Source organism: Crocodylus siamensis, chromosome 1 (assembly GCF_052110815.1).
Source record: "Crocodylus siamensis isolate JL-2025a chromosome 1, ASM5211081v1, whole genome shotgun sequence".
In the NCBI taxonomy this organism is placed as follows: Eukaryota; Metazoa; Chordata; order Crocodylia; family Crocodylidae; genus Crocodylus; species Crocodylus siamensis.
In genome coordinates this window covers 119463937-119490422 of record NC_143395.1, presented here as the reverse complement: position 1 = coordinate 119490422, position 26486 = coordinate 119463937, and the positions used below count along the sequence as shown (strand labels likewise).

The 26486-nt window shown below is 41.3% G+C and overlaps 1 protein-coding gene across 1 annotated transcript in view; it reads left to right on the top strand.

The window, feature by feature from the left end:
* The window catches only part of SYNE1 (spectrin repeat containing nuclear envelope protein 1), a 515591-nt gene that overhangs the window by 420064 nt on the left and 69041 nt on the right, over positions 1 to 26486 (top strand). The window contains exons 111-120 of the mRNA XM_090041573.1: positions 575 to 751; positions 3687 to 3842; positions 7867 to 8022; positions 12015 to 12185; positions 13161 to 13294; positions 15059 to 15263; positions 16617 to 16799; positions 18229 to 18375; positions 22654 to 22808; positions 23288 to 23435. Coding sequence (XP_089897699.1) covers positions 575 to 751; positions 3687 to 3842; positions 7867 to 8022; positions 12015 to 12185; positions 13161 to 13294; positions 15059 to 15263; positions 16617 to 16799; positions 18229 to 18375; positions 22654 to 22808; positions 23288 to 23435 — 1632 coding nt within the window. The remainder of the gene's footprint in view (positions 1 to 574; positions 752 to 3686; positions 3843 to 7866; positions 8023 to 12014; positions 12186 to 13160; positions 13295 to 15058; positions 15264 to 16616; positions 16800 to 18228; positions 18376 to 22653; positions 22809 to 23287; positions 23436 to 26486) is intronic.

The window sequence follows — 26486 nt, the reverse complement described above, 5'->3', positions numbered from 1 at the left end:
TCAGTGTGAGAGATTTTTTCTGTAGTAACAAGAGGGAAAATATTCACCCCAGAAGTTAGTGTATATAACTCAAAAGACTGAGGGGTGTGTGTGTAGCTCTTTTTGATACACGCTTATAAAGAATCCAAAGAATCAATAGAGACTTGACAGAATATTTTACCAGTTTGTTAATGTTATATCAAAGAATAGCAATACTAATTTGCTGTTCTACTTTTCTGCTGCAGTAGAAAAACATTAGATAGGAAGGATAGAAATAAGTGGTGTCTAAGATCAAGAAAAACCTGATGAGACTTCAAAACTATGATTACCAAGACAAGAGAGAACTAATTCACTGTTTTGTTTTGGGCATTTTTTTGCTCTCAAAGTTAAAAATGCACATTTATCCAAAACATTTTTGTTTAATACAGTGTCCTTTGTAGATAGGGAATAGTGGAGCTATTTTTTTTAGTTGCTAAAATCTGAATAATATTTCCGCTACATTTGAATATAGTTGTAGTAAACTACAATGAGTATATATATATCTGCACAGGTGAGTGAAAAATGACAATAGTCTTCTTCCCTCTCTTTTTGTAAGGGTTTTAAGATTGATTTAAATTGCAAGCAGTTGACAGTAGACTTTGTGAACCAGTCAGTGCTGCAGATTAGCACCCAGGATGTGGAGAGTAAACGCAGTGACAAGACAGATTTTGCAGAACAGCTTGGAGCTATGAACAGACGCTGGCAGATCCTGCAAGGCTTGATAACAGAAAAGGTAAGGAAGATCTTGTGGCTCAATACAACTTCAACCCATTCATAAACAAATATGCAGGTAGTATTGTAGCTTGTTCTGAGTAGTGTAAACTCCTCCTCTGGTAAAACCAAATGTCTTGTCAGCAGTATTCCTTCGTGTCTCCTTGGCGGCATGTCATCATCTTTCTAGTAATACCTACAGTTTATTTTTAGCACATTTTCTCATTATTTCAAACACTTCTGTGGTCTCTATAATCATGAGGTTCATTCTGAAAGAAACAGTAAATGTAATTAATGCTTTCTATTTCTGCAGTGTGGAACTTTAAAATGTCACTTAAATTTGTCCTCAAGCAGTTTTTTCCTTGCTGATAAATTTTTGTTCTTTATGTTTTAGAATAGCATCTAGAGGCCCTATTAAAGATCAGGACCCACTTTTCTGAGCATTCTACAAACATAAGATAGAAAAACAGTCCCTATCCTAAAGAATCAATTAGTTTATTTTAAAATAAAAGAAAAAGCACAAATTGATAAGAACTTATGGATTCCCCTAATTGTAGATACATTAGCACAAATTACCTTAAAATAATATTGGATCCCAATTCCACACCTGTTTCATTCTGTTAGTCTTCATGCAAAGAGACTTCTGTTCCATGTTAGTGTTTATTTCTGAAGCAATTAGCTCCCTTAGCTTTTTCTAAGTTGCCACAACGTTTGTGCACCAATGAGTCAAATCAGTAGCGTGGTTCCTGAAAGAAACTGAGTTGTTTCTTTGCCTCTTAGCCTGAATGAACAAAGAATGAATAGACTGAGTTTCATTGCATATTGTATTTTAAGTCTGAATGGATGAAAACACTGAATTCTGAGAGGGTAATTATCAGCATGTTGACTTGACATGTGTCAGATCAATGCTGGGGATCTCTTGTTAGGCAGGAGGGCATGACTCAGAATTATACACACATACACACACAAGTTACACATATGACAGTATGGATCCACACACACATGCACATACACACAAACATGCACTTTGGTGGCTGTGTGTTAACACTAGGGAGAAGCTGGGGTCACTTGGCGCCCTGGGGTTACTTGGGGGTGATGGAAAATCTGGGAGACAGAGGAGGTGAAGGAGCAGAACCAGGGGATCAAGCCAGGGCAGCAGAGAGAACCGAGCCGGTCAAAGAAGCCAGGAGGAACAGCAGAGAGGTGAGGTGAGGGGCGGTGGAGGAAAAAACCAAGAACTGGGAGGTAAGAGTTGGAGGAGGAAGACGCTGGGAGGTAAGGAGCTGGAAGATGGAGAAGCCAGCGGCTGCAGGGGGCAGGGAGAGAAGTGGGGAGGTAAAGAAGCTGGGAGCCTGCAGGTGGCAGAGCCAGGAGACAGAGAAGCCAGAGGGCTGCAGGGGGCAGAGAGAGAAGCTGAGAGATGGTGAGGGTAGGAGCTGGGAGACGGAGGGCAGAACTGGGGCTGAAGCTGGGAGGCAAGTCAGGGTTGCAGAGAGCTGGGAGGCAGAGGGCAGAGCAGGGGAAGCTGGGAGATGGCAGGGTTTAAAAGATCAGAGATCCAGGGAGAGAGAGAGAGAGAGAGATGGGAAGAAGGTCAGAGGGGCAGACAGCAGAAATTGGAGCAGGGCCAGGAGATCAGTAGGACAAAACCCAACTTGGGGTTCCATAATAGCAGTTTTATTAAACAGGCAACACACTAGACAGCCCACAAAGTTATTGGTTCCCGTTTCTCCCCCACCCCCCACACGCACACACTCTCCCACACAAACTCTCCCAGACACTCGCACAATGGTAGCAGGAGAGGAAAGGCTTAATGGAGGGATTGAAGTCAAGGTGTGGAGAGACAGAGCTCAAGTCCCTTGTTTGGGGGAAGAAGGTGGGTGATAGCTACCTATCCAGGCTGTGAGTTGATCCTAGATGGCCAGTTGAAGTCTTCTCCAGTCAGGTGTTGTCCAGAGGCAGGTCGCCAGCAGGGCCTCTGGGTGGATAGGTGGTATGGCATAGTGCAGGTTTGGGTGGAGAGGGCATCCCCAAGAAGGTCACATGCTTCCACCCCTTTTATAGGGGTGGGCTACCTGTGACTCCAGTAGGCAGGACATGCCCAGGCAAGGGCCATTCCTGTTCAGATGAGGTCATGCAGTTCCAGGTGTCCTCATTGTCCAGTGGAATACAATAATGGAGTTTCTGGTTTCTGTTCTGTTCTTTGTTTCGATGTTGCTGGTTTCCTGAGGGTCTTTATCCTTCAAATATTGGGTCCTGGGAGTAGGTCTGTGGTTTCAGGAAGAGTCAATGCAAGGCAGTGGTCTGGTCATTGAACTGATGGTCCAGTTGTGGAGCTGATGGTCCGGTCATTGAGCAGGAGCTATTTTTAAGCCTGCTACCATTATGTTTCAAGCACCCTCATTCATCCTCATTCACCCAGGAACCAATTTACATAGGAGGGGTAGGTATGAGTCATAGTTGCAACACAGTTACAATAGGGTATGCCCAGGCAGGGGACACAAAATGTAGACTTAATATTACAAGAAGGAAACTTAACATTACAAGATGGAGGGTTGACAGTACTTTGGTTAACTTACAGGAACACGCCTAAATCATACAATATCAATATAAAACAGTAAAAATCAAAACAAACATAATAGGAATACAATATAAAACAGTAAAATCAATACAAAAATAAAAGAACACTACTTAAGTATAAAAAGAGGCTTGCCACAATAATGGCATACAAGAACTTAGCTTGTCTATGACTACTTATAACTACTTATAAGGGATAGAGGGGGCAGAGAAAGAGTCAGAAAGTTTGGGGAAGGGAATGTATTTTTAAGTAAAAAAAAAAAAAAAAAAAATGAAAAACCTGGAGGGTTTGCTACAAGCATTCATCCATACTGATTTTTAACAAATTAGCTCAGCAATAAAAGTTAACTTGCTTAAGACATGAGTGTATTTTTTTTCAGATCCAGCTGTTAGAAGGTCTGTTGGAATCCTGGATGGAATATGAAAATAATGTTCAGGGGCTGAAAACTTGGTTTGAAACCCAAGAGAGGAAGCTGAAGAAGCAACAGAAAATTGGAGACCAAGCTTCAGTACAGAATACCTTGAAAGACTGTCAGGTAGCCTTCCCCTGAAAACCTTGCATTCTCACCCCTCCAGAGAAAGTTAGGGTCTAGTACACCAGGTGTAAAATCCAGGTCTCTTCTGAAGTCAGTAGCAAACTTTTTATTTGAATTGTCTAGGACTAAGTTTTCAGTGCCAAAGTGCAGCATGTAAAGAAGAGAAATAATAATATTGTGCCGCGTATGCCTCGATGTGTAAGCTTATGTAAATATGAGCTTAACAAAAAGCAGGGACACATCATGGCATGCTGAATTACTGGGAGTAAAATGGCTATATTCTTGTTTCTGGTAGGTTACATTCCTGGATTTCACTCTTATGAATAGTGCATTTGACTATTAAAGAAGTTTGCTGCCACCTATGCCATCACTTTCCAATTTTTCCAACACTCTCCCTTTATTCAACATGCTAAAGAAAATATGCTAAAATACATTTGGCCTTTTTGTGTTGCTTCCCAACACAAAAAGAACAAATTCAAACATTCCACAAGCTAAATTACAACTAAAGGCAAAATGTGCCACACAAGTAGGGACCTACTAAATTCACAGTTTCACGGATTCTGCAAAATCTGGTATTGTCCATGAAATCTGGGCAATGCACACAGAATCTGTGGGGTGGGGAGGGGAGGGAAAATTATGGAAAAGAAAGTCCTCAGTGCATTGTGGCAGCTCAACAGGGAAGGGAAGGGGGTGCTACCCGCTTGAAGGGCTGCAGGCAAGATGGCTGCTGCCCCTGCTCCTCACTGCTGATCGGCTACAAGAGCTCCCTGTCATGTGGCCCCATCCTTCTCCACCAAGTCACGGTGAAGGGAAGGGCTGCATGTCAGACAGCCCTTGCAGTTAATCAGTGGTGAGGGGTGGGGTCAGATGACAGGCAGCCCACACAGCCAGTCAGCGGTAAGGGGTGGGGCCACTGGAGCCACTTGGCTGATCAGGGGGACCCATTGCACTCCACCCATCTAATGGTTGCCCGGGCCTGTGTTCTCCCTGCAAAATCAGGGAGCAGCCCCTGTGAATTAGGTAGGTCTGTACACGTAAGTAACAAAAGTGGTCTAATACCAACAAGAGGCAGCTGGTACAAAACTCCCCATGTGCTAAGAAACTCTTTGGTGATGGAAAGTTGATGGAGATGGATCCCCCTAAATTTAACCCATCTTGTCCTTGGCATAAGGGAAAGGAGGATATGAGTGATATGTGAGGGGAAAGAAGTGGGGCAGAATAAAACCTGGCTATAGCTAACCCTCCAATGACCTAAAACTCAGGTGCTTGTACAGCCCTGACTTGAACAAGTCATCTTGAATCAGTGTGCTATAATCAGGTCCCTGCAGCTCAATAAAGACAACCTGGTACTAAGAATGTAAAACTTCAAGGAATGGTTTGCCCTTTTTGGAGTAGTGAAAATAAAATACAGGCCCGTAGAGCCTGTGTGAGGGATCAACAGTTAGATTGGATCTGGACTTCCAAGTAGAGCACAGGTGTGCTGGCAGGGTCCCAATGTTTTCAGACTAATTTGGTTCAGCCAGGTAAATGCAGCAAGTGCATGTGAAATGGTGCAAAATTCCAACTCTGTGAGCTCAAGGCCCCTAGAAATGTAGTCACTTTCTCTGATACTCAGTATTCTGGACTTGTAAAGAGTCATTTACACCTATTGCCATGGGGTTTTTTTTCCTCTTCTATTCTGTCTCCCAACTATTTCATGGATGGAAAAATGATGACCTTATATTATTTAGGTCTCCAGATGATCTTCATGTTTATAAGTGCTAAAAACCTGGTATTTTTTATTTTGCAATATTTGCTATCTTAATTTATTAAAAAATCTTTCCAGCACTCTTGTAGTAAATCCTCCTCTGTTTCTCTGAATGCAGATGGCTGATATGCCCAGCCATGCCCGATGATTTTTATGATTTTCTCTCAACAAAAATTGAAACTGAATTAAACTTGTGGCTTCAGTTCAAATGATTTTATTATTTCAGCACAATAAAGTAAATAACCTGTACAATGGAACCACCATGTGTAATTTAACATAGCTGGCAATCTTTGGAACATGGCTGAGGTCCAACACTAGATCTATTTTATTGCATTTGTAGCTCCTGTAGGTCAGAGATGTCAGCAAGTACACTGGGAAGTCACTGCCCGAATAGCAAGGCTTTGATCGTTAGGAAAATAAATTGTTTAAAAAATAACTTTATCAGGCTGCCAGACATCATCAGGTATGTAGTTAAATGAACACAAAAGCTGCAGTTAGGTATTAACTAGTGCTAATCGTGATCTAGGATGACTTAAATAGTTACGGGCAACCTTTTTTCATCATGGAAGAGCAGGAATGGCTCTTTAATGGAGTTATCAGATGAACAGAATAAACAGCTCTGTGTTCTTTGCAAATATTTCTGGTTCTGTGAATTCCTGGTGCTGATGCTTTGCCAGTTGTAATTATATGCACACCTTCTTTTTGGAACAGCCACATGTGGACTGACTCATATTTTGTAATATTAAAATCAGTTGGTTTAAAAAAAAAAGCTTAATTTGCCTTGCTAAAAAGTTGACAGTAAATTGCTTTCATGTCATAGATGTTAAATAATGCAAGTTTTATTTCAGGTTTATGATCTAGAAATGGACTTCATATTTCCAGATTTGAATGACTTACAGCCTCCTTGATACTAAACCACAAATTTGAGTTGGCCTTAAATTCCCTTTGACGGAAATCATGAAAGTTACTCTCAGGGAGTATGGGTGGAGGATTATGATGCTTCTTTTGTATTTTGTATCTCCCTATTCACATAATATTGACTATGAAATTTAGGGGGTAATATGTAGGCATGCTGAATTTAATAAATAAAAAACATGTCAAATGCATTGATGCCATGACCAAACTGATTTATACGTTTAATTGCTAAAACAGATAGTGTAAAATTTAAAAAACAAAGATATAGGAAAAATGGAAAGGATTACACAAAAGTTAAAAGCAAAAGAAACAGAGCAACATACGTAAAATGACTCAAAATAAACAATGGACTGAACCTCTTCTCACTCAAAACTTAGAATGTGCTTTTGTTTGCATATGTTATAGGCAAGCAAATTGAGGATTAAATTCTGATTGGGAAACCCTGTTGCTATCAAGAAAGGGCAGACTTTGGTCCTGAATATTAACTTTACCATCTAATAAATAAAGAATATTGTTTTGTCTGATGAAAATTTACAACATTGTCACATTTTGTAATGCTTTGGACATCCCCGTAAAGGAAAAATCTACTTGGGAAAAGAAAGGAACAGAAGGAGCAAGGTTTAAGTTTGTACAGTTTCTGCCTGATTAGTCTCTGGCTTGGGCACTATAGAAGGAATAGGGAGTACAGCCTTAGAACCTAAGATTCATTAAGGAATACAGAGGACAAAAGTCCAGGCCTTCCCCAACGACTTCCTCAGGGCGCTACTTCCAAACAGGGTAGGTGTGAAAGGGTTACTATTGCTCCACCATTCTGTTAGGCCTTGCTTCTCAGAAATGCTCAGGAGCATGTAAAGAGAGCTGTTGCCTTCTTGGTCCTTGCACATTTGATCCTCCAGTTTATCACAGTTAGAAACTAAAGTGCTCTAGGCTTCCTACAACCAGAGAAGATTATTCAGTAGAGCCTCTGCAATCCCTTTTTAATAATAACTTAGGGTTCCCAGTGACCAATTGAAAAATACATAAAATGTCTTTAAAATAAAGTAAAAACAAGGAAACACTGCTTTTTGGGAAACAGGAGTTTTATATTTAACGTTTAGCTTTAAATGATTTGGGGCACTTCTGTGAAAACAAATAGTAATGTTGATAGGAGCATGGACTCTGTTAAAATTCAGGTTTTTTTCTTTCAAGTACACAGAAAATATTCAATAAAAATTGCTGATTATATTTTACTTAAGGAAATCACAAACATTCAAATGTTCTCTTCCCATTCTTAATGTTGTAGAAGCTGTGGGAGTTGTGGAACTTCATCTGATCTGGAAGTATTATCCATCTTTACAAAATGTAAATGTATTTTTCTTTCAGGAGTTAGAAGAGTTGATTAAAGGAAAGGAAAAAGAGGTAGAAAAAGTTGAACAGAGTGGGCTGGCCTTAATCCAGAAAAAGAAGGAAGAAGTCTGTGCTACTGTCATGAGTACCTTGCAAGAACTGAACCATTCCTGGGCCAATTTGGATCATATGGTAAGAGAATGTGGTTTAGCTCACTGAGGAGTAATATATGCTTTCTAACCCTCTTCATGCACAATCCACTTGCCATAATGCAAGGAAATATCTTCTTTGTGGGAATAAATGTATCAGAAGCCTGATTGGTATCAGTCCCATCTTTCATGTGATTACACCTATGTAGAATAGATGTAATATTTCTTATTTCACAGAGGTATTAAGTGCTTTATGTGTTGTTGTCTTCAAAGCACTTCTTGGTTCTCAAAGGATAAGTTTCAGCATACTGCCATTTACAATTCCCTATTTATAAAGTCAATATATATACTATAGCCATCAAGCCTATAAATAGAGCTACAGCCAGTATGTGAACAGTGAGGGACAATGGGAAACAGGGATGGCCATCAGGAGACTGGGGAGTAAGCAGCCTACCTTTCTGACTAGGGTCCCATTCCTGGACAAGGATTGCTAAGGCTGGGACTAGACAAGTTTTATATGCAGCCTGGGGTGCAGGTTGTCTGGAGACCAGGACCAAAAGCAAGGGTCAAGAGACCTCTAATCATCAGGATCAAGGAACAGTGCATATTCCCTATCCTGAGTCCTGCAGGCAACGTACATTTGGCTGGGTAGAAGTTTCTTAAATACCTGGGAAAAGAAGTTTCTTCCAAGCAGTGAAAACCATCTGTGGTCCCATGGTCCTACTTTTGTGCAATCACATGATGGTTCAGTGCTCCTCAAAGACAATGAATCTATCCAAGCTAAATGGAAATAGCACTCTGAGGCACACACCTCAACCATGAGTTGATGTTGATGGATACCACCACTGAGGCTGTCCCCCAACACCCTGAAAGGAAATCCCTTGGCAACTCTCCTCCAGTAAAAGAACTCTGGTGTGCCATCGAGAAAACCAAGAACAGCAAGGCTAGTGGACTAGGTGGCATTCCTGCTGAAATTTTCAAGGCTGGCAGCAAGGAGCTGGTATTAAGACACCATGAATTTATTCTTTGAGTTTAGAACAATGAGGAGATCCTTGGAGACCTGAGCAATGCCAACATTGTGACTATCTTCAGGAAAGGAGATAAGTCTGTGGGTCACAACTATCAAGGTATTGCCCTTCTTTCCATAGCAGGGAAAATCCTTGCCCACATCCTCCTATGAATGTCTTCTGTCTCTTGCTGAGGAAGTCCTGCTGGAATCTCAGTGTGGTTTCAGACTAACCCACAAGGCAATTGACATGATCTTTGTTGCCTACCAGGTCCAAGTGTCAGGAACAACATCAGGACCTGTATTTGGCCTTTATTGACCTCACTGAGGCCTTTGTCTCCACCAATTGCAAAGCCATGTGGAAAGTATTGGCCTGATTTGGATGCCCTAAAGGTCCTAAGGCTTCTCCATGACCAGATGACTGCCATTGTTCTTTGTAGTGTATCATAGACAGATTCATTTGTCATCTGAACTGGTGCGCGGCAAGGATAGATCACCAGCCCAAATCTGTTCTCTAGTTTTTTTGACCTTCATCTTTAGTTTTCGTTAAGGACTGCCTCCCTTTTAGAGTCGACATTGAATACCAAATGTATTGAGGGCTGTTCATCCTGGGATGTTTTTGCTTAGAGACTGAAGTATTTAAAACAATCATCCTTGACAATACGTCGGTGAGGACTTCACCATCCTTGTGCGCTCTAAGGAAAACCTCCAAACTGGGCTGCACCTCTTCAAAGAAGCTTACCAATCTTTGGACTCTCTCTCAGCAATGACTAAGCTAAAGTGTTCTTTCAGCCTAATCCAGGCCGTGAATGTGACCCCCAACCCCCGGTCCTCAAATTACCACCAAGGGAAAGACCATAGAGGTAGTTGAGGAATTCCTTTACCTCAGTAACCACTTCTCTTGGAAAGTGAAAATTGAGGGGATCCAGCACAGGATCCAGTGTACTAGCACCTCCTTCAGGATTTTGTTTCAGTACTACAAGGATACTTTGAAGACATACCTCAGGAAAGGAGATGCCAACATCAAGAAGCGGAAGGAACTCACCTGACTTCAGTGGCACCGCACCTCAAGCAAATGGCAGCCCACTTCAAGGTAAGATGCCTTGCCCTTGAAGAAGAGCGAGCAGAGAAAGGAAAAGGAGAGAAATCTAAGCCTAAGGCCTACTCTCCCTGCAGAAATACTTGCAACTTCTGTGGACAGATCTGTGGCTCAAGGATTGGACTCTTAAGTCACTTCAAGACCCATCATCCTTGGATCAAGGGATTGCTGGTAATGAATGACTTGGGAGCCATTCCCAGGAATCAGTCTCAGAGCTCCTTCACACACAACTACAGAGGCTAGCACACCAGGCAGTAGGTACACTATTTGATTGAAGCTAGTGCTGGACCACAGCTGGGAATTAGCCTTGAGCCCCTGATATTGCTGCTTGTATATGCTCACCTCACAAAGCAATCCCGATCCATGTGGCCTGCCAAAATGAGGCACCACTAAGTGGATTGTGCAGATGTTCAAAGTAAAAACTATGCTGCTCTCTGATCTTCACTCTTAGCTTCAATCCCCTTATATGGAGCATGGGCCATTGATTCTGCTGTTTGGCCTTGGTTACTTTGTGATGGGGAACACATTGGCACTATGCATATATATTGTGTATGTATTGCAGAAAAGGATCTGGAGTTTGTGGTGGACTATAAACTCAATACAAGTTACCAATGTAATATTATTGCAAAAAAAAATCTAAGAACATACTGGAATACATTAACAGGAATGCTGTATGCAACATACAGGGAGAATTCTTACACTCTAAGTAGCACTAGTAAGGCCTCAGCTTGGAGTATTTTGTCCAGTTTTAGGCACTGTACTTCAAGGAAGGCAAGCACAAATTGAAAAGCGTACACAAGAGAGAAAAATGATTAGAGGTCTAAAAAACATGACCTGTGAGGGCAGATTGGTAGAAGCAGGAATAATTAGTTTTGAGAAGAAAACACTTAAAGGTGACTTGTTAATAGTCATCAAAAAATAAAAGTATGTGTTTTATATTGATCAACATCCTCTTAATTCTCTATGCCCAGTAGGGACAAGATAGCAAGTAATGGACTTAAATTGCAACAATGGTGATATAGAATGCATATTAGGAAGAATTTTTGAATTTTGGGAGTAATTAAACACAGAAACAGATGGTAGAGGTTGCAGAATCTGTCACTGGAAGTTTTTAAGTGCAAGTTAGACATTTTTTTTGTCTGGGGATGGGGATGATCTCATTTTGAGAGGGTGGCTGGATTAGATACCTTCCGAAAATCCCTTCTATGATTCTGTGAGGAATAAAATAATAGGCATGTGGGTTAATACCTTACTAAGATTAATGGGGCAGTTCACACCTCTCAGATGTTCCAAGCTCTCTACAGACTCAGTCAGCTGCTTCTACACAGGTAACACTATGTTCACAGTTATGAAGTTTACTCCTCAGCCATAAAAACTAAAATTAATTAAAAGCACAAAAGCCAAGATTTTAGAGAACAAAGCAAAAACTTCAGAGAAATTCCAGTTCAGGTTCCCCACTGTGCTGTATACTGGCTCAATCCCAAATCAGCTTTATCTTTTGAAAAAATATTTTTCCAGTTTATTTATAAATTGCATTCCATGTGTGCATAATTAATAGGGACAAATCCATGTGGTTTACAGACTAAGAGCCCCATTATGTTCAATGGACCCCAATACCTTTGTGAACTGAGCACTAAATGCCAAGCATCCACTATCTGAAAATCAGGCTGCATTAAGATATGCCAAGTTCTGCAACCAAAACTGAGATACCCAAAATATTAATCACACCTGAAAGTCTTGGCCTAAACTGCTATGTGGAAAGGTTTCACATGAAATTTGTTTGACCAAAGAACAAAAAGCACCAGTGCTGGAGTGTGCTTTAACTTTTTTTTAATTCACAAGCAAATAAAAGGAATAATTTAAACAAATAGTAAATGCTTCTCACACATTTCATGTTTACCATTTGGGTTTTTTCCTCCCCCGCCACCAGGTTAGCCAACTGAAGATATTGTTGCAGTCTGTTCTTGATCAGTGGAGCATATACAAAGTGGCCTATGAAGAACTGAATAGCTACCTGATGGAAGCCAGATACTCTTTGTCCCGCTTTCATCCCCTCACAGGTTCTATGGAAGCAGTGAAAGTCCAAGTTGACAACCTTCAGGTGAAAATGAAGCCTCTTGCTATCCTTAAGGAAATATTTGGAGATAAATTCTGTTCTCTGTGCTGACTTGTCAATGTAGCTGACTACCAGTTTTGACCCTTAAAATATGGAGACTCATATATGCTGCTAAGTTAAAACCTTATGATCTTAACAAACATCTTAGTATAAGTTTCTAATACAGTTGGTCCTAGATACAAAAAACAGCAGCATTTGAATGAAATATTTGTTAATCAAAATATTCTCTTAAATTTCAAAGCAGTTCTAATTTCTAGAAGTATATTACTACTAGAAAAAATGAATCTATAAATGTGGAATGACTGTGCAGAGCCAGAGCCCAGCCTCCTTTCCTCCCCCACAAATTGTAGAGAATATAGTTTACTCCCTCCATAGAGTAGGAGGGAGATTATGTGAAATCTCCCAGTTTCCTTCCCAGGGTGTAGTGCCCCTTGCTTATAATCCAGCCTTAAGTAAGCGGTTACCATAGCTGTATATATCCAAGGGTAAGCACGGATGCTGTCAGGTATGCTCTGACTTTGTTAAGATGTTAACTCCACTGTTAAAAAGTTTGAGATCCTCTGAGCAGCTTACACATCTGCTCAGTCTAAATAAAATAGTAAAGAATGCCTAAAGGGAAAACCATTTTAACAAACATGCATTTTTTTGTGTTGCTAAAAAAATTCTACTTTGTTTTGTATTGCTCCTGCTGTTAGGTTCCATAAATTATTCTTCCTTGTCTCTCTCTCTCTCTCTCTTTCTCGCTCCCCCCTCCTTTCTTTAACTTTATAGAAAGTTTTCGTAGTTCAGTACTTGGCCTGCAGTCAGCTTTCTCTTTCTAGTGTACTAGCACGTACTGCAATCTTTTGATTGACGATGCTACTCAAGAATGTCTTCTTGTTTAAAACATTTTCTAATGTGAAGTTCTTACAGTGTAGGTTACCGTGCTTTCATTTTCTTTTTCTTGTTTTTTTTATACAGAGCCTGCAGGATGAGTTGGAAAAGCAAGAGAACAGCTTACAGAAATTTGGCTCACTGACCAACCAGTTATTAAAAGAATGTCATCCACCAGTAACAGAAGTACTTACTGATACTCTGAAAGATGTCAACATGAGGTATGAAAACTGCTTCTGGGTTGAATAGTAAGGATGCTCTAGGATGGGGGTGAGGGGAGAGAAACTTTAATTAGCAAGCCACACTAATTAAAGGCACCCAAATGTCATGCATATCGCTGTCCCCACACTCAAAAATGGCAGTGAAGCACTTAAGTCATCAAACAAGCTGTAGTGTAAAGCACCCTGCCACCAATTTTCAGCAACACTGATACACGTGACAGTGGAGGCTGCTGGAGTGTGGTAATTTCCAATTAATTGAGTCTGCTCTAATACACTGCATTTACAGCACCTCAGAGCAACCTTGCTTCACATCAATAGGACCCTGAAATTCTAAGTTAAAAGCTAGTGGTGTACCAACTATAATTTTAAATAGGTTTTGGCTCATCTTACACATCTTTATTTATTTAAAATAAAATCTTTAAATGTGGTTCTAATTTATTTTTAAATACATAAAAACATGTTGATTGTTAAAGTCTAGATCAGACTTTATGGAATTCATAAGGGCCTACATTATTTTGTATTTAATTTGCTGTTGTGTTGCTCAGTAACATAAATTATGCCTCACAGGGGGGTACTAAAAATTGAGCTCATGAACACATAAATCTACTTTAATACATTCTCAATTAAATGTATTGACCTAGCAAAGGGACTTGGGCATTGCTTCAAATAAGCTTGTATAGATTAGTGCTTCATTCTTGAATATATCTAGAATACTGTGGGCAGTATGGATTATCCTGTCTCAAAGAGAGTACTGCAAAATTTCTAGGTTCCAAACAGGAGTGATAAAAAATTAAATGGAGATTGTTGTCCTTAGAGCAGGGATTTGAAAGAGTAATGAAAGCCATAGGGCAGGGAATTTCTGTTTTTACTGGCTTAGTACCACAATAAGACGATGGTGGGGGCATCTACACATTCATTAATGTGCAATGGTTACTGCACATTTAATTTAGTACTTATATAATGAAGTACTAAATAAATATGCAGTAAGTGGAGTTACTTCACAGTAGCTCCAGCTAACACCTCTTAAGTGATGCTGCTGTGCAGTAGCATATTAGCACTGTTTGTGCTGTGATGCACTACTATGCAGTATTATTAGGCTACTGCACTGTTAGCATCTTGTGTAGATGCGCCCAGTGAGTTGAAAAAGAAGCTAGGACATTTTTTTTTCCAGTCTGAGATTTAGACTGTATAATTCACTGCTTCTAGGACTTTAACATATCCAGTTCCTTTCTGAACCTTTCTATATAGATAATCATAGTACATATCTGGCTATCCAGTCTTAAAAAGGGGATTAAATAGGGGACATAAATACTGTACTTGGGTGTACTGTTAGTTGTTAGGAGGAGACTCTCCTGAGAGTTAAATCATCCGACATCTGCCTACTGTTGGATTTCTTCATTCTTCTTCTGTTGTATCTCACATCGGCCACTTCTTGGACAAGATGAACTACCCTTCTGAAGCAAAATGGAAATTTGAACAGGCCTAGAATATACGTTCTTCAGGTTTTGTCTTTTGTTTCAGTTGCTCTAGAAGAATTGTGCCACCCTTTACTTTAAAAAAAAAAAAAAAAAAAAAAAGATGATATGACCGCTTAAAACCAGATTAGTTTGTATAACTTACGTTAGTGACCTCTTGCACACCATTATTTGTCAGAGTAGTAGACAACTTATTCCTCTCATAAGCCTGCAAAGAGTATGCAATGGTTACTCCCCTGTAGTTCTGTTAACTCGCACGATTTGACAATCCATTTGATTTTTCTACCAGGTGGAACAACCTTCTGGAAGAAATTGCAGAGCAACTGCACTCCAGTAAGGCTCTGCTTCAACTTTGGCAGAAATACAAAGACCATTGCAGCAAGTGCTCTTCAAAAGTCCAGCAGTATGAGGACCAGACCAATGACCTGCTGAAGAAAGCCACTAACAAGGATATAGCTGATGATGAAGTCACTGTTTGGATTCAGGATTGCAATGTATGTTGAGTAGTTCAGTATTTTCTTTTTATTCTATTGTCTAAAATTGCATTGGAGTTTCTGATATTGACCAATCTACTCGAGCTTCTTCAATATTTGTTTTCAGCACTTGTATGTAAGTATAGTATTTTTTGTTCATTGAAGAATCCCTCGGATATGTAAGTGTGGGCTGTAGATCTGCTAACCAAAGCACTCTGAGACACCATGCCAAAATGATCTGTTCTGACCTTCTTGATCACAGGGTACTAAGTCAGTCATATTGAGCTCCTTAGATTTTTACATGCATCCTCTCACTTTGTTCCTCATCCTTCTCTTCGTTATTTTTTTCTATTTGTGCCTTAACACCACAGTGAAAACAGATTAATTATCTTTAGGTCCAATCATACAGTCTCTGCTTATCCACGTGACCCTTACTCATACAAGTGGTCCCATAGACTTCTATGGGCATCATCACATGAGTATCATAGGACCAGGCTTTGACCTTGCCCATCTACTCAAAGCTGTCAGGTTTTTTTGAGGCAAAAAAGAAGAGACGAGTCCAAAGTTTCTGCTCCATCCAACCTTTTCCTCCATGTGAAAGGGAACCATATGTATTGTTGCAGTCTTAAGATTCTGCCCCTTCACCAAATTATTCACATGTCAAAGCAAAGCCTTACATTTTCTCCTCAACTTAAACTTTTTTTTCCATATTTAGTTCTCCTAGTCAATTGTATGCCTGTTTCTAAGTAAGCTCTTTCTTTTTTCAGTCAGTTCAATGTTCATTAACAATTTACAGGAAACAAAAATTGCTACCTAAAATTGCACTCATACGCTTCAGTCATTTGCTGCCATAAGAAACTTCTAACCAGAAAAGCAGCATTCTCTTTTCCTGCACTGATATTAAATCCTTTTGCCTTGTAGAATTTTTCCATGAAAAATAAGGGAGTAAAATCTCTTTGGTATGTTTTACTAGTGGATTAGCTCAGCAATAATAGGGGATTTTCTCAGATTTGAACAGATTACTAAACATCTCTACTACTAGAAAAGATGCTACATCAACTCATCTTCAGTTCTCAAAACTTACTTAAAGATAGCTAATCATCTGTCTAATCAGCTCATTCCCGGGCTTTTGAACATATGCATTTCATCACATTCTTCCCTTTAAATTGTTTTCCACACTAATTTAAGCCAGGTAAGAGTTGCAAGAGGTTTCTACAGTGGAGTATAGTACTAACTATGTTTAAGTGTAATCATTCTTTTTATTCCCGTGAATTCCATGTCAAGTGTTTAGGCCCCCTTTCTTCTCAACCTCAGCTGTTAACTTTTTTAAAACAGGTGATTTTCAAGTTTGTGTTTGCTTATGTCTTACTGTAGGACCTGCTCAAAGGCCTGAGGACAGCACAAGATTCTCTCTCAGTTCTCCATGACTTGGGAGACCAGCTTAAAAAACAAGTGGAGACTTCTGCAGCAGCAGCCATCCAGTCTGATCACCTTTCTCTGAGTCAAAACTTGTCAGCCTTAGAACAGGCTCTTGGCAAGCAACAGGCTATACTTCAGGTACAAATAATTTGTTCATATTCCTTGGTGCTGACAGTATCACTCTATCTGCAAAAATGTGCACTAGGCAAACATGCACAAAAGAGTACCAAAAGAAATCTATGCTGTATACACAACAGCAATTCATAGGCATTAATGTACTATGTGTAGCATGCAGTCAAAGGAGGGAGAAGTAAACGTACTCAAACTCCTTGAAAGAAACTGGGGAGGTAATCAGGTAATGGAAAAGGAAAAGACAGCCATGAAAAGTGCTGAATGTTTCTATGGGAATCTAGAAAATTCGTAGTAATTGTAGACATAACAAGCAGGTAAGCTATTAGGTACCAATAAAACATCCAAAAATGATCCTTCCTCCCAGTTGTTAACAACTCCTCACATTTAAGTCCATAAGAGCTTTTACCATTGCTTTGGAAAGAAAAAAAGAGTTAAGCTGCAATCCCACTTTTCAAATCTGTAAAGGAATCAATAAAGTGTCTGGGTTCTTCAATCAATTTTCAATGGCATGGAAAATATTCAGGGCCACTATTGACTAAAAGTCAGGATTCGTAGCCATAACACAGAAAACCTAAAGCAGTCATCTGTTCAGATGACTTAGTGGTATAACCAAAGGAATTGAACATGCCTAGAAAGCGCTCATACGTATTTTTTAAAGATCAAGCAAAAATAAAAACTAATATCATAGAAGATTTTGTAACCATCTGAAATGTAACTGCAACCAATATTTATTTTTGTTACAAGCACATCTTAAGTAGAATATTCAGTGTCACTGATGTCTTGAAATAATTTTAATTGCAGCTCTCTTATTTGGTCCTTACACCAGTAAATTATTAGTAATATATTTTGTTCTTTTTAAATGAGCCTATGCATGTAATTGTATTAAAATCAACAGTTGCACAAAGTTTAAAATATTAAACAATGCTATTTATAAGTCAGAGGCTCTTGAAAACCCTGGAAACCACCCCTATTTTTTTAATAACTATTTGTAACTTCCTTGAACTTCTAACTCAGCTGACTGACTTATAAAATCCCTGAGAATTAAATATATACCTTTGGCCATTTTGATCAAAGTACTTAAGCATGTGCTTGGGTGCTTTATTGAATGAGTACTTTAAAAGCAAATGTTATAATTGTTTCTCATGGCCAGTTTTTTCCTATGTGTAGCAAAAAACCCCAAAATTGAACTTTCAGAAATAATTCAGACTTTACCATGAAAGTACCACACTACCATCAGCATTACCAAATACTAACTCCACTATAAAAGAACAAAACAAAAACAAACAACTGTCACGTTGCTACCATTGAGAAGCAGTATTGCAGGAGTTTGTGAACATCAGAATGGGAATTAGTGACTGAGTGAGTGATGGCTAGCTACATGATATTTATACAATCAGATGTAGGCTTTTAAACACTGGGTTCTTTTGTACTGAAGACTGGCATCCTGGACTACGAGACATTTGCCAAGAGTCTGGAAGCTCTGGAGGCCTGGGTAACAGAAGCTGAAGAAGTGTTGAAAGGACAGGACCCTACTCATTCATCAGACCTCTCCACAATTCAGAACAGGATGGATGATCTCAAAGTGAGTGACTAATATTGACAGTATTGCATTACATTATAGTGCTAGGTTGATTAATTTATAACATGATATAATGGTATTTAACGAAATCCAAGATGACTTTGAATTTAAAACAACTTCCCAAGAATTAGATTTTATGTAGGGAAAATGTTAAAATTTGTAATAATTTTTCATGTATGGAATCTAAGTATTGGAGGGTCATCTTAAATTCATCCTCCCCAGCACCGCAGTAGGGAAAGTGGGTGTAGGGGAGCAGGCCAACCCTGCCATTTGTACCCTCTGCAGCCTGTGCCCCTGCTGCCCCCGGTAGTGCTCCTGTTGCCTGTTCCCTTCCCCCTGCAGTCTCTGGAGCCAGAGTTGGAGCTATGCCTGACCTTAAGCATCAGAGAGCAGGCCATCAGGGGAGAGGGGCAGGCGATTGCTGCAGCTCTGCCTCTGGCCCCAACTTGGGCTCAGAGCCAGAGTTGGAACCACAGCAGCCACCTGACCTCCTCCTCTTCACCTTGTACTTGAATCCAAGAGCAGGTTTTCCCCCCATGTTGAATGGGGGAAAAACTCATCTTGGATTCAAGTCAATATGATATATGCATAAGATGCAAATGTATGTTCAGTTAACATTAAAGGTGTGAAAAGCTCGTATTCACAAGACAGAAAAACTAAAATTAATTCTGACGATCTAGCCTTACATTTCTTCATTGTATCTCTATGCAAAGATGATATGGATAGGTAAACTGGCTGGAATAAAACTGTTCTAAAATAGTATTTGAGCCAAAGAGTTTAGAAAAGGTCGGTGATTTTCTTTACTTGCTTTGTACTCTACATTTTACTACACCTATGCAATTCCCTGGTTTGAACCTGGCACGGGAAACACAAAAGCTGAAATACCAGGTATAACAGGTGCCAGGCCCCAGGGGTGGCCATGACACCACCTGCTGGTTATGCCACTCCTACTTCACTCTGGCTTTCTGGGTCCCAACAGCCTTCTTCCCACCTACCACACCTTGCTGTAAATATTTAACTTGGAAAAGGGAGGCTGCCCAGAGATCCCCAAGCAATCCCTTCTACACCAACAGACTATGCCTTAAGGGCTAATTTTCTGTTTTCCAACCTCCCCTGTAGCCGTGCCCATTAGGGGTGTGTGAAGCAGGCCCTCTTCCATTGGGATTCAGATTTGGCCCAAATCGGGGGAAGTGATTCGATTCGTTGATTTGGATCACTGTCCCTGATTCGATTCGGCCAAATCCAAATCTGAAGATTTGATGCTGATTTGGAGAATCAAAGATTTGGCCTTAGACACAGCTTTTAAAGTTTTTTCTACATATCTTGAGGTACCAGCATGGCTTGTGACCCCTGTGATGGAGCATCCCATAGGAGTGCGAGGGGGGCCCTCCATGTGCTTGGTGGCAAATCTTGAAGCTCCTGCTCTAGAAGGCTGCAGTGGACTTCCGGTCCACTTCTGGGTCTGCCAGGGAGCATGCTGGGGGGGCCCCCTGCACTCCCCTAGCTCAGCGACTGGCTGCAGGGAGACCCCAGGTGCCCCTTCTGACCCAGGAGGCCCGAGTCGCCAAGCCAGGAGGGTGTGGAGGGGCCCTCAGGACGCTCCCTGGTGGACCAAGAAGTGGACCAGAAGTGCTTCTGGTTCACTTTCGGGTCTCCTGCCGAGCACACTGGGAAGCCCCCCATGCTTCTGTGGGATGCTCCATGCGCCCCACCATCACAGCATTCACAAGCCCCTGCTACCTAGAGGTGTGTAGAAAAAACATTTAAAGCTGTGTCTATGTCCAAATCACCAAATCTCTCTCTTCGGAGGGTTTCAATTCAATTTGGAGAGATTAAAGGGTCTCCTGATTTGATTCAGATTCGGAGATTCACCCACCAAACTGGGCCAAATCTCCCCTGAATCAAATCAGAGACCAGACATTCACACAGCCCTAATGCCCATGCCTTATAGCTGTTACCATAAATCATCTACTGGGTCTGATAGCCCTATCTGTCAATCAACTAATAACCTTAGCTGCTGAGCCCCTGGTCCCAGAATGGCTTTCTGTTCTCTGGGCCACTGGCCCTGGTCTGTTTTCTGTCTGCCCTAGCCTTCAGCCCCTCTCCAGACTTTAGCCCCTCTTGGCTTAAGCCTGATTGTCTGTATCCTTCTTACTGTGGCCTAAGCCTTCTGCACTCTCTGGGCCTTGTCTCTGCTCTGCTCAGGCTAGATTCCAGTATCTCTCTCTCTCTCTCTCTCTCTGTCTCTCTCTCTCTCTCTCTCTCTGTCTCTCTCTCTCTCTCTCAGTTGCAACTTTCTTCCTGGTTACTACCTGTCTGTATCTTGCCTAATCCCTGGCAAGGCTGAAAGCAATTGCATGCCACTTAGGCACTGTTACAGCCTCCTCCTCCTCCCCAGTAGTCCCAAACCAAGCCGCCAGTCTAAAATCCAAAACAGAAACCAAGCATCCCAGCTATAACTGAAAGACTCCAAGCCTATGGGCTCTATAACAAGTTTCCCTTCCGCCCTGGCAACACTTCAGCGCCTTACTTGCACCACCATGGCAGCACAGGAGTCATCTGGGTACTCTCCTGTAGCCTTCCAGACCAGGAGCTAGTTCCCCTGCATCTTGCTGGGCCAGACTGCCTGACTGAGCTCAGGCACTGGCTTTATGTGCCTCCTTTGTCCTGCCCTATCCTGTTATGTGACTGCAGGCACTCACAGGTGTGTTCCCTTTCTTGTGCCTGATGACCTGTCTGCTCTGCCTGGTAGGGCTTAGCTTCACTGTCTGCAGCCCTTTGCTTCTTAGCTGCCTCCCTGTCTGCCTTGGCACAGTTTGCTACCCTGTCTCCACTCCATGGGTGAGTTTCCCTCCTGGGATTGACCTCTGTGTAACTAGCAGTCTATTTGTGGACAGTCAGCTCATTAGCGGTTAGCCAGCTTCCTAGCTGCCAGCCCTCCTTGATTTAAATCAGTCTGCTAGTTTCCTCTTACAGTAACAGGTTAGTTTCCTCTTATAGTAACAGGAGCCTGGAACCAGTAAGTACCAGGCAGCCCATGATTTTTTCCATATAGATTTTTCAGAGAAGGGGTTCAGATAAGATTGACTTCAGGTATCCAAAATTTTGGATGGTTACCCAGACTGAATCACCAAACATTTGAAGTTCCAACCTATTAAACTTGTATTGGATATTGTGTGGTATATGTTTTAGGGCATTCCATATTTGAGCAGCATATGGCAAGAAAATATTGGTCTACCAGGATTTTTTTAATATCCTTTATGTTAAAATTCCTGAGGAGAATATTTCAATAGATATATAAAACACATTAGTGATCCCCGAATCAGTGACATATTGCACATCTTAATCCAAAATGAATTCTGAGATCTCAAAGATTGATGCCGAATGCACATACTATACTACGATGCTGTGTAATAGAACCCCTCTGGAAAATGTACTTAAAGTATACATTTTGGGGTAGATCCAAACTTCTCCAGGTTATTTTTGTTGGGTTCAGATTCCTACTTTAGGCCTGGTTCTACCTCATTAAGTATTGCACTTTTTTAAACGTATGTTATGTCATTCCATGTATTATTTTAAGGTATCAGATACCTTAATTAAAATCACTGTGTGTTTATATATATATATACACTATTAATTATACAGTATAACCTGTAATATATTGTAGTTTTAATGGTTTGATTATTTATTTCTTCCTCAGGTTCTCTCACCACCACAACCTGTTTTTCTCTCTTTTTGCCCCCTTCATTTTCCTTTCACCAAAATTAGCTTACAAAACTGTTCTCCATCATGGATGCACTGATCAGTATGAAATGATACCTCTTGCACGATAAGAGCATAACTTTTGGGCATGGTTTAACTGCAAACATGAATTTTAAAAGACCTTTCCATTTGGGTTCGCTAACCCAGCATTTCATGTTAACCAACCTGAGATAAAACCATGTTTTTTTTCAGTGCGGAGATGCCCTTTGAAGTGCCCTCCTTTGGCAACTCAGATGTGTAAATCCCAAGTCTGGCAAAATATATAAGTTAATATTTAACTACTTAAAACATGAACAATTCCTCATGCTTATTTAAGCATGTGATTAAGTGGTTTGCTGGACTGGAGCCTTTGAGACTAGGACCTAGTCTGCCTGGTAACACAGAACATTTACCAAAAAGTGGCAATCCAGGCTGTTCCAGTATTTTTTGGCTTGGAGCTATTGCATAATTTTCCAGGTTACAGCATCATCATTACTGAATTTTTTGCATAGTTAATGCATTCTTTGTCACTTGTTGCAGAGCCAGATGTTAAAGTTCAGCAGTATGGCACCAGATTTAGACCATCTGAATGAGCTGGGTTACAGACTACCTCTGAATGATAAAGAAATCAAAAGGATGCAGAATTTGAACAGGCGCTGGTCTGTTATCTCCTCGCAAACCACAGAGCGATTCAGGTGGGAGCAGCTAGAGGGCCATATATTATTCTGGGTTAGTCATCTTTAGCTGGAAATGGTAGTTTAATGCAAATGAAACTTATGTTACAGATATTTCATTAACAAAAGCTACTTTCCTTTGAGATAACTAGGACCCCCTTTTTATAAAGAAACCATGAGCTTGTCCCTCTACATTGAGCACAGAAGCTGCTTTGTAGAGGGAATGGCACTAAAAGGAACGTGACGGTGCTTTTGAACACAAGGTAACATTTACAGTGGGAAAATCGGCACTACTTCTTTACATATAGATTAAATAAATAGGAAAGCAGATGTACACATGTGTGTTTTGTGTGCACTTCTGTAAAAATATTTTTTCAAAGATAAAGCAGCACATGAGTTTTAATTAGATCTGTTAAATAGCTCTCCAAGAAACCACTTCAGCTTTTTGTTTGGGTGTGTGGGATTGGAGACCTTACTGAATCAATCTTTCATCTTTTCAGTAAGCTACAGTCTTTCTTGCTGCATCACCAGACCTTCTTAGAGAAATGTGAGACTTGGATGGATTTCCTGATTCAGACTGAGCAGAAGCTGGCTGCAGAGATTTCAGGAAACTACCAGAGTCTTTTGGAGCAGCAGAGGGCACATGAGGCAAGTTACAACAAATGTACTCTGCTGAGCAATATTTTACTTTATCCTGAAAATGGTGATCTCTGTAACTACTGAGAATCAAAAAGGTCAAAAATCCACTTGAGCCTAGTAGCCCAATGGGCTAGCATGGGTAAGACCCATCAGTTTCCCAACAGCATGCAAAGGAGTATGTCTAGCATCATATCTCTCTCTCTTGAAAAACAAGTTAGAATGACCAGGTTATTTACAGCTGGTTAAATGGGTCCAGTCTTTGGCATGTGTGTAAAGGGAGGTGCAAACAAACACTTCTAGAGCCATAAGAAGACATCATAACTGTTCTGCCATGGTAGGGGAGTCAGGAGTTTCATATTATATCTAACCATTTCTATATTTTTTCATCACAACAAGACCCTGTTAAATAAGCCCAAAATTTTTCACCAATCATAGAATCAATGAGTTGGAAGGGACCTAGACAGATCATCTAGTCCAACCCCCTGCCATGGGCAGGAAGGAGCACTGGGGGTGGCAGGGGTCATAAAAACCCAGCCAGGTGCCTATCCAGTCTCCTCTTGAACATCTCCAGGGAAGGTGAGAGCACCACCTCTCTGGGAAGCCCATTCTCTGGGTGGCTCTGGCCACCCTTACCGTGAAGTAGTTCTTCTGATATCTAACCTAAACCTATCCTCTCTCAGCTTGTGGCCATTGTTCCTGGTGACTCCAAGGGGGGCCCTGGTGAACAGATGTTCCCCAAGTCCCTGCTGCTGGCCCCTGATAAGGTTGTAGGCAGCCACAAGATCCCCCCTCAGTCTCCTCTTGCAGAGACTGAAGAGATTCAGGTCCCTCAGCCTCTTCTCATAGGGCTGGCCACGGAGGCCCCTAACCATAGGAGTGGCCTTCTTTGGACCTTCTCCAGGTTCCCCATGTCCCTCTTCAAGTGTGGCGCCCAGAACTGGACACAGTACTCCAGCTGTGGCCTGACCAGTGCCGCATAGAGGGGGAGCAAGACCTCTCTGGACCTGTTAGTGATGCCCCTGTTGATGCAGGACAGGGTGCGGTTGGCTCTGCCTATTGCTTCGTTGCATTGGCAACTCATGTTTATCCTGGAGTCAGTCCTGACTCCAAGATCCCTCTCTGCCTCTGTGCTGCCGAGAGGGTCAGCCCCTAACCTATAACCATAATTCTGGTTCCCTCTCCCCAGGTGCAGCACCCTGCACTTGACCAAAGCAGTTTCGAAATGACACATTAACACATTTCATATTATTTCATTACTGGTGTTTGTCCCAGAGATCTACTGCATATATTCTCCATTCCTTAGATATTAATAAGGCCTTTACCCTTTTTATTTACCCAATATTAAATCCTTCAGGCTGTTCCCTAGATTATTCTGCCAAGTGAGTAGGAGGTGATGCAATTCCCATGAATGCTGTCAAGCTGGATCTCAAACTATATCCAGTTTTGTCTTGGCCTTTCTAGTAATCTGACTCATACCACAGGTAATTGTATTACAGCCCAAGCTGCCTTAAAAATACCTGCAGAGCAGTGATTGGGTTTCCAGTCATTCTTTTTTCCAGAAGCTATACATTAAAGGCTGACCTGGACAAGCTCAGCAAATGGGCAGATGAGAACCTCATGGTGTTTAACACCGAAAAATGCAAGGTTCTCTACCTTGGGAGGAAAAACCTGCAGCACCCTTATAGGCTCGGCAGTGCTACGTTGGTTAGCACTACAGAAGAAAGAGACTTGGGGGTCATCATTGACCACAAGATGAACATGAGCCTGCAATGCGATGCTGCGGCTAGTAAAGTGACCAAAACACTGGCTTGCATCCATAGATGCTTCTCAGGCAAATCCTGGGACGTCATTCTCCCCTTGTACTCGGCCTTGGTGAGGCCACAGCTGGAGTACTGTGTCCAGTTTTGGGCTCTACAATTCAAAAAGGACGTGGAGAAGCTTGAGAGAGTCCAGAGGAGAGCCACGCGCATGATCAGAGGTCAGAAAAACAGATCTTACGATGACAGACTGAGAGCCATGGGACTCTTAGCCTGGAAAAGCGTAGGCCCAGGGGTGATCTGATGGCCACCTATAAGTTTATCAGGGGTGACCACCAGGATCTGGGGGAACGTTTGTTCACTAGAGCGCCCCAAGGGATGACGAGGTCGAACAGTCACAAACTCCTGCAAGACCGTTTCAGGCTGGACATAAGGAAGAATTTCTTTACTGTCCGAGCCCCCAATGGCTGGAACAGTCTGCCAGTGGAGGTGGTTCAAGCACCTACATTGAACACCTTCAAGAGTAAATTGGATGCTTATCTTGCTGGGATCCTATGACCCCAGCTGACCTCCTGCCCTTTGGGCAGGGGGCTGGACTCGATGATCTCCCGAGGTCCCTTCCAGCCCTAATGCCTATGAAATCTATGAAATGCAAGCATCTATACTGGACACCTCTTTTGGCAGGACAGTCCTATTACCAGTTCCTCTATAGGCCTCCAAGCACTAACCATCTAACTCATGTACTGCTTCATAATCTCCCATAATAGAATTCACATGGGTACAAATGTTCGAAGACAAAAGGGAAAAGTTAGTTACCAGTTCGGTAATTGAAATGTTGCGTCACTGTGATCATTCTGACACTTTCACTCTGCTTTTCCTTTCTGCTTCAAATTCATCTTCTACAAAATGTTGGACCCTGTGGAAATAGAGGAGGTGGAATGATCATTGTTATTACCCCACTCTATATATCCTCTGTTTAATGCACAAGGATAGCTAAGCCACATGTGCAATTCACATGGGCAGTTCTGGCAAAATCTCTAGTCTCAAATTCATAGGGCGATAGCATACCCACAAGCACACAGGCACAGCACATCACAAAGTCATGTCATTACTTAAAAGGTAAGTAACCTTTCTTTTACAGGAATATTTCTTAATTTTAACTTTTTTTTAAATCTATAAATTGCACATTTATTCACAACAATCTCTTAAATCCCACTATTCCCATGGACCATCCCAGCCACTCTTTTCTACTCCTACCCTGTTAGGCTAAGACTGAACTGGTAGGAATTCTGTGATTGCATCA